The following is an 8,913-nucleotide window of genomic DNA, read 5'->3' as shown; positions in this document are numbered from 1 at the left end:
ATTATAATTGTTTACCTTGGACAAGCTAACGGACTGTAGTTGTTAATGGACTGACAGTCTATTTTTTAGTTGAAATATTCATGTGCAAATTTTCATTATTTTTATTGTATATCATTCATGATTTTGTATAGCATTATACGTCTTGGCATTCCCCCGGAGGAGCTGGAGGAAGTGTCTGGAGAGAGGGAAGTCTGGTCATCTTTGCTTAGACTGCTGCCCCTGCAACCCGGTTCTGGATAAGTGGAGGAAAATGGATGGATGGATTTACGTAATCAAAAACAGCTATAGCGCCACCATGTGGTGAGATAATAGCAACTTCATGTTGCCAATATCTTGATCTGAAATAATCCAGTGTTCACAAATTTGCTACTGCTAATCTGCACCAAACTTCATACATACCCTATTTGGAGGTCACCTTATCATAGTCATATGTTTGCTTTGTAATATCACATATCATCATTGGTTAACAAATATTAGTAGGTGTGGCTAAACGTAAATTAAAAATAAATTTGCCTTCAGGCAAATTGGTTCACATGTACAGAAAGATGCTGAACATAGGCTGATTTATACTGCTGCGTCTAGTGAATCCCGTAGCCTATAGCCTATGCCACCGTGAGCATTTATACTTCTGTGCTGTGTAGCTCTGCAGTAACACCTCCCAAACACTAGTTGGCAGTGGAGTTTCTAGGTTCCATTGTGTGGAGTTTTTCACTGGTGTTTTGAGTTTCTGCTGTAGGAACAACGGCAACTAAAACTGAGCTGATCAACTTAGAAAAACGTTTAAACTTTAGGTTTAACTTTAACATATCCTACATTTTAACAATCATAGTTTGTGAGCAGTTAGTGGGGCACTTACCAAGATAATCATTTGACTTTCTTCCAGAAATGCATCTTTGTAGTTTTTTTAATCATATATATATTTGTAGCATATTAGATGAATATTTACACAGGCATCACATAAAATTATGGTCAGTAGCAGTATTATTAACCAAACCTGTACCGTACTTTTAATATTTTGTTCATGTAGAAATAAAGGTATGTATACGCTAAATGGTGAAAGGTTTTGTACCGTTAATTTAAATGTACACATACAATAAATCTGTTGTTTGGACTAAGTAATACCGTTAACTTTAGGGTAGATACTTGCTTGTAACATAATGGAATTTTCCTATTAATTTCACAAAGATTCAGTATTTTTACAGAAAAAAATAATCATTTCTATATATTATGGCAGTAAAAAATATAGTTATCTACTGTTTATTGATTAATAGTAATACAATGTGTAAATTACAGTAATACAATGTTTTACTTTTAACAGTCTTTTACTGTTGCTATTTCACAGTATTTTACTGTAATTTTTACGAACATTTTTTACAGTGTAGTGCAGATACTGAGCCCAGCAGAACAGCTATTACTGGTACTGTTAATCACATACTGGCACCGACACTAACACTACGCGGGGCCCCTAATGCTACTAATGCAAAAATATTACAGTTCCTTTTAGTATAGCCAAGTACTGCAACTAGTATCACTACTCTTTCCAGTGATTTGTCATTTCCTATGAATAAATTAAATGCACCTGGGAACCTGAGTAGTTTACACACAGTCACCTGTTAGCCTGCTGGTTTTAGATATGTTTCGATTTTGACGCCATTCTGTTCCTCTACCGGTACATTTTATTTCTCGCTTAATAAACGACCTGAGGTCTGTGAGCTGCCTGTTGACGTGAGCTACCTCAGCTCTGTGACTGTTAGAGCTAATTGTGTTTGACCAGCAGTGGCAAAATAATAATCCAGTAAATCCAGAGCGGTGTGACTGTGTAATCAGCTGTTGTTCGTTTGTCTGTGCACTTCCTCTGTCTCCTCTGATCCCCAGATGCGACTGACAGAGGACACCGGCGAATGGGAGGCCAGAACCTGAAAGCCATCAGCCGCATGACTTCTCCAGTGGCTGCTCCCTCCCCGACAGCTGGCACCTCTGTGAGTAAACAGGAAGAGCAGCCCCTCCCGAGAGGCGCCTTCATGTAATGTAGGCATCTTAACAGGAATAGGAGTCCATGAGCTGCCCAGCAGAAGGGAGACAGTCAGAGAGCAGCTGCTGGAGCATTTAGCAGCTAAAGAGTGTGACGCTTCCCCCAGGAGGTGGTGGAGGGCACACACAGAGCCAGCAGAGAGGGACTCTGCACCAAGATCAACGGCCACGTTGCTCTGTAGCTGCTGCATGATGTGGAGACAGGCAGCTGTTTGTTATCAGCTTCACCACATCAGCTTAGAATGTGATGATGTGTCAACGTTGTGTTCACCTGTTTCAGTGGACATCGGCTATAGGAGCTTTAAATGAACTGACGTCTGTCCAAAGTCACTGACAGACATGGTGGAGGGTGCTTTGTTTTGACTACCTGGCTGATTTCTGTCCAGGTGTCTGGTAAGAGGACGGTGCTGCTTTTCAATGAGGTGAGGAAGGAGCTGGTGAAGCAGGCGAGAGTGGTGAAAGATGAGAGACGAGCGACGCTGGACACCCGGCACAAATAGTTAATCGGCAGGCTGGCAGACGCTGGGCCCCTGGCGGAGCCGGAGGTGGAGGATGCCCTCGTCTCCGATGACAAGGTAGCGTCTCGGTTAAAATAGTGGATCAGAGAAGTGGCTTTCTTCTCCAACAGTCAGTGTTTAAATGGATTAACCCTGATTCTTCCAGTTTACTCTCATTGAGGAGTTCTTCGCTGCAAATGGATCCAAGGAACTGGTGTTTTTCTACCAGTGTGTGAACAAGGTAACTACCACAAGAAACAGTTGAAGTTATGTGACTCCTGTGTACAGCTCTACCGTTTCTGATGCCTCACCACTCCTCCATGTTCCTCTGCCCTCATCTTTTTCTCATTACTCTTCCCTGTCTCTGTACTTGTCCACCTGCTCACCTGTCTGTCTCCCTAGAATTTGTCCTCCAGTCTTTCCTCGTCTGTGGACGTAGCAGCTTCAGCTGTGGCCCAGCAGAAACTCTTCCTCACTACGGGGAGCTCTGAGGTAGGCTCCAGCTGTGTAACCAGGTACTTCAGTACACAAAGAGCAGTGAGAACGCTGAGTGTTTTCCAGAGGTTCATCCCTCGCTGTGGTGGCGTACAGTGCATTTACTTAGCTTCATCACCTCTGCTTGCATGATCTCCCTGTACTCCGGGTTCCTTCCACAGCCCAGAGACATGCATGACTGTGGGTACGGATGGTTGTCTGCCTCTAGATGAACCCACGTCTCCTATTTGTGTCCACGTTTCCCTCCTTTTCTTGTGTCTCAGTCCCACACACATAAGATGCAAGGACAGAGGACTCGAGGAAACATGTTTGTAATGATCCTTCATCTGAAGCATCCAATCACAAACTGATTTACCATAAAGGGACGTGTCGGTCTATGGATAACTTCCACCATAGGATGCTCTCATGTAGCCCTGTGAGAGACAGGTGTACCCCACCTCTCACACTGTGTCGGCTGGGAGCAGCTCCCACATAGCGAGGTGTGACTCTAATATGTAGAACTACCTGAGGAGTTGTCAGCGTATATGTGGTCTCACTGTGAATCCATGGCAGTGAGGCACCGCATTGTTCTGCCTCAGAGATAACTGCTCTGACCGGGTCTGTGTTGTGTTTCTATGGAAGAAAATCCTTCCTGCTGTTTTGTTTGGCATTTAGTTGGGTGATACACAGACATTTAATCCAGCAATACATCACACAGCCAGTGTGACTTGATCAAGTGGACTGTTGTCTCTTGTGTATCTAGTAACCGTCTCCATGACAAACACCAGGAAGCTACAAGCTAGTAATGTTGCTAATGAATCATGCTGTTTTTTTAGGTGTTATAAAAATACATTTGTAAATTCTGTTATCTAAAAGTTTAAGGTTTGCCAGGCTGCAGTTTAAATAAACCATCTGCAGGTTGTTTACACACGCCCTCTGGCAATACTCAAATCCTGGGGTAAAATGCATGGTTAATATGCACATATGTAAAATCTTGTCCTTGATTTCTTGATCTCTTGAATACTGTATCTTGTCTTGTTCTTAGGTATCTTGATTTGTTCTCAGGGATTAATTGTGGAAGGATCATTCTTGTTCTGATTGTCTCTCAAATACTATATTTTGTTTGTTCTTATGGTGTTTTGTTGCTGCTCTCTATTGCTGCTGGAACACAGGCATGTCCCCATTGTGGGATCAATAAAGTCCTACCTACCTACCAAACAGAAAAAAAACACAATTCACTGTTGCTGTTCAGACAAACTCTCTCTCCTTGTGTCTGTCTCAGTGCCATTTCAATTCCCTCTTTAAAGGCACAGTCTGGTCTGTGTCCATGTTTTTCCTGGTTTCAGGTGAGAGGTTTTCAGAGCCAATTTAAAGCCTCCATAAGTATCCTCAGTGCCGACAAACCTCTAAATGACTGTATTTAAATGTGAGGCTTTCCCAAAGTATGGGGACGAGGTTGACTGGAGATGCTCTCTGCTTTTGATGACAGTACCCAAGCCAAGAGAAGCTGATTCAAGTTAATCTGAGCCTTTCTGGTTTTTCAGCCTTTGCTGGGGAAGTGTCTCTTCTTCCTGAGGACCACTGACAAAGCGATCACCACCGCTAACATACAGCAGGTCAGTAACTTGACGCAATCCTCCTGCCTCTCAGTAAACTTTTAGAACAGGACCAGCTCATGGGCTCGTTGTGGTGCGTTCAGACAGGAGATGTGGACTGTGAAGGAGGCTGAGTTATGATCTGTGAAATATCATCTCCCCATGCTGTGGCACCTGCTGTGTTTACAGGAGATGAACTTCGGCATGTTGGACAGCAGCGATGGCAGCATCCTGAACAGTCTGGAGACTCTGCTGGCCCAGATCAGGGTTGCCGGCCCTGAGGTCGCAGCAGGTACACACCACCATCCGCTCTATAGAAAAAAGCCACAAAACTGAAATCGGTTTACACAGACCTGACATGACGTGCTGAGGATTTTGCTCCTGCATTTTATCCATCTACACTTGTATTGCTGACCCTTTATTCTTGGTCCAGTTGTGGGGCTTAGTGACGGAGGGCCTGTCCTGTCCACACGTCCAGTCCTTTCTCTCATCACTGGATCAGTTTGTCGGCCATCTGAGCTCAGCCAGAGTCAGCATAGAGAGGAGGTTCCGTCTGCAGCATGTCGACCTTCCTGATGCCATCAGCGAGCTGAGCAGCCCTGCAGACTACACTGCTGCAGGTAGGGGGGTCGACTACACCATAGATACAGAGCTGTCACATTTTCTCTGTTTCCGTCCTCTTGCAATCCACAGGGACATGAATATTACCTGGGCCACCAGTGGGAGTCTGTATGTTGCCTGTGTGTGCAAAACAAAACAGATGAGAACTCAGATTTCAGAGCACAAGAGACAGATTCAACATAGCAAAACATTTTTCAACACAATCTGTAGATGTTCTGAGGTGTTTCCTGGCAGGGTAGGGGTTGGCTTTTGTTTTAGACCCTGTTATTGAACTAAAGAAGAACAGAGTAGGTCTGTGTGAGGTTGTTTTCACATGTCAACCAAGCTCGTACAGCAAGGTGACCCCAAAAAGCCCCAGCCACACTTTAACAATTAACAGAGTGAATAAGACGGCCTGTGCTTTTGCTCTCAGCCAATAACAGCGAGCTTGTGGAGCATCTGGAGGGAATCGTCTCAGTGTGGGCCAATCAGATCAAGCAGGTGCTGACGGTTTGAGCGAGCAAATGAGGAAGGAGGCCGATGACGTTGGACCATCAGCAAAGCTGGAGCACTGGAAGAGGCACATGGTCACTTTTAACAGGTACTGGTTTTCAGTCCAGTGGTTAAACTTCATTGGTGTTTACATGTTTACAGTAAGGCCTCTGTGGACATAAATACCAGTTGAAGTTCATTTGTAATAAACTGTGGAACTGCACATGCTGGTGTGTTGATTGTTATGTTGTGATATAGTTTAGTTCTGATGACTCACTGATTGGTGTGTTGATGCATTTGCTAGACTGAATGAAATCTTAGTGGATATAGGAAGCGTACTACAGCTGGTGTGTAGGAGAACGAGCAGCTACGTCCTCCGGGGGGCTGTCGCACGGGACAAACAGCAAAGACAGTTCAGTAAAAGATTGACACTAGGATGTGTGTGTTTTTCTGCTCTGTTTTTTTTTACATTCACTGATTCATAACATCAGTAATGCTGGCTGTAACGTGTGTGTGTGTGTGTCAGTCTGACGGAGGAGCTGAAGCGTCCTCAGGTGAAGAGGACTCTGGGGGGTTCTGCAGGTGACCAGGTCCTGGACGCTCCGGACCTGGAGAGAGCTGGTCTGAAACCACACTGAGTCTGATGTTTTAAATATTAGTTCAGCTCACAGCTGTTACGTTGATGTCACTAACATCACTTCTAATTGATTTAAGGACGGGGACATCACTGTCATGGCTGACGAGGCCAAGGACAACGTGAAGTATCTCTACACCCTGGAAAAGTTCTTTGGACTGCTGGGGAAGTGCACACCGGTAAGAATCAGCTGTTCTGTGGAGTCTCTGGATTCACACGACAAGCCTTCCGTCTCTGTGAACTTTACGCCCCCGTTTTACAGTAGATGCATGTTGTTGGTTTGTGACCTGCCATGTGCTCAGTTCAAAGAAAAAGATGAACAAAATCACACACCTGTTTCATAGGAGGCTGTCAGAGTTGCCATTGTTGCATGTTGCATAACCTTGTCTCCCTCCAGACCAGTATCCTGGAGCACATCCCCACTCTGATGAGCAGTATCAGGATGATCCACACTGTCTCTTGGTACTACAACACCTCAGAGAGGATGACCTCTCTGCTGCTGAAGGTCACCAACCAGATGATCGCCAGCTGCAGGAGCTACCTGGCACAAGGCGTGGCCCCCATCTGGGACCACAGCAGGTACACAGGACCAGACCGCTGCACAGAGCAGACACATCTAGAGCAGACAAGATAAAGCAACATGAGATGAGACCAGAGGAGAATGTGATGAGTCAGGTCATGGTTAACATCAAGCTGACCCCAACAAACTGAGGACAACAAGATTTACCTCCATCAGATTTGACTAGACGAGAACATGTTAGATGGAACAGGGTCAGTGTAGATGGACCAGAAGGAGGACAACATTAGACTTGATGGCAGCAGATTAGACAGCAGGAGATTAAATGTGACAGTATGGCGTGACACTGGTTGAGACTAAATGAAATTAGATTGCAGGAAGCCAGTGAGCAGAGGTTAGTGAAGGCTGCCTCCATGTTAGCAGGCTCCATACAGCAGAACACTGGAGCGGACAGGACAGTCAGACTAGCTGAGACAAGGAGTGGTCTTAGATGAGAATAACCAAGTGATACGAGATTAGACCATCCCAGATGGAGTCAGACAGGAGGAAGCTGGTCGGGATTAGATGTGATGAGATGCTTCAAACTAGGACTAGACTCTGTGGGAAGAGATAAGCCTGTGTAGAAGACACCAGATAAACTGAGATCAGAGATTAGAGGAGACTAGACCAGATGAGTTTACACAAGAACTTTGTACTGGACTATAATAAACCATACGGAATAAATATGAATTAACAGTCAGGGAGAGTTAACGGGATGCAAACACACATTCACCTGACAGCTGAACTGGACAGAAAGGGAGACAGACAGACTGTGTGTGCGTGTGTGTCTGCGTGCGTGGGTGCATGCGTAAGGCCGGTGCTGCTGCAGTGTATCTCAGAATGCTGCCATCTGAACCTGGAGTACCACAGGAGCTTCCATACCATCAGAGACAAACTGAGCGAACAGCTTGCAGATGGACACTTTGACTTCAGGTAAACACCCAGGCTCTAACTGCCCCCTTGTCCACGGTGCCTTCTTGCCAGGCAACATCAGACTACCTGTTGTGTTTGGTCGTCCTCAGTGAGAACTACATCTTTGGGAAGTTTGAAGCTTTCTGCAGGCGCCTGGAGAAGGTCGCGGATGTGACGTCGACGCTGGAGAGTCTGGCTGCTCTGAAACACATGAAGGTACATGTCATTAGGAACGCTGTGTGAACGTTATCGGTAGCAGTATGTTACACACTACAGAGGGTTGTTGTCGCAGTTTTCATTCATTTGTTTTTAACTATGAAATGTTTTACTTTTTGTTGTTATGCAGATCAGTTATTTTGGATAAAAGGTAAATGTGTTTTTATAATGACTTTGTTTTTATAGGGAAAAATCATTCTGTATGAATTAAACATTTGAAACTTGATGATTTTTCTTAATCAAATGATTAATCTCCACTGAGCCATGAACAGGAAGAGTTACATAAACTCAACTGTTCAAAGGATGCATTTTAAAATGTCAGTCATCAGGTCATTATAGGTACTCTGTGGTGATGAGGTCAGCAGGATTTTTCAGCAGGCCTCTGAGCAGTCAGTGTTATGTAACTGGAGAGATCTTCACCTAGGTTTACTGAGCACACACAGCCTGTGAATGCGAACCTCATACAGGGGGGACTGGTTGAAGCTGAGTGGCCGCTGTGTTGCAGGTGGAGGGCATTGAAAAGATTTACGTTCGCTACCAGACCCTTGTCTCCACAACCAGGGGCCTATTGCACAAAACTAGGATAAGGGATTAAGCCGGGATATCTTGGTGATCCTGGCTCAACTTATCCGTGATCCGGTTGCACTAAAGCTGGATTAGATGGCGGCAGGATGTTATGGTATAAATTACCATGGAGATTTATTCTGTGGAGCTAGCCTGCTCCAGACCAGGCTAAGTTCCAGGATTTATTTAATCTCATCCCTCATGTCAGTCAGCAGTCACCACAAACGGAAACCAATAGTTATTTCACTGCACACTATACATTGTTATCACATATAATTAGACCCACTGTCATTGTTTAAACGTTTGTGATCATTAATTTCAATCATTTTGGATAAATGATGA

The 8,913-nt window shown here is 44.7% G+C and overlaps 1 protein-coding gene across 1 annotated transcript in view; it reads left to right on the top strand.

Moving 5' to 3' along the window:
- The first annotated feature begins 5,680 nt into the window (after positions 1-5,680).
- Positions 5,681-8,913, top strand: part of LOC109972778 (dynein heavy chain 8, axonemal-like) — an 8,439-nt gene continuing 5,206 nt past the window's right edge. The window contains exons 1-6 of the mRNA XM_020621908.1: positions 5,681-5,798; positions 6,216-6,310; positions 6,404-6,502; positions 6,721-6,902; positions 7,693-7,812; positions 7,902-8,007. Of these exons, the coding sequence (XP_020477564.1) occupies positions 6,422-6,502; positions 6,721-6,902; positions 7,693-7,812; positions 7,902-8,007 (489 nt within the window). The 5' untranslated portion in view covers positions 5,681-5,798; positions 6,216-6,310; positions 6,404-6,421. The remainder of the gene's footprint in view (positions 5,799-6,215; positions 6,311-6,403; positions 6,503-6,720; positions 6,903-7,692; positions 7,813-7,901; positions 8,008-8,913) is intronic.

The sequence above is a fragment of the Monopterus albus genome, unplaced genomic scaffold (assembly GCF_001952655.1).
Source record: "Monopterus albus unplaced genomic scaffold, M_albus_1.0 scaffold269.1, whole genome shotgun sequence".
In the NCBI taxonomy this organism is placed as follows: domain Eukaryota; kingdom Metazoa; phylum Chordata; class Actinopteri; order Synbranchiformes; family Synbranchidae; genus Monopterus; species Monopterus albus.
The sequence above is the reverse complement of the archived record's forward strand: the minus strand, read 5'-3'. Positions and strand labels throughout refer to the sequence as shown.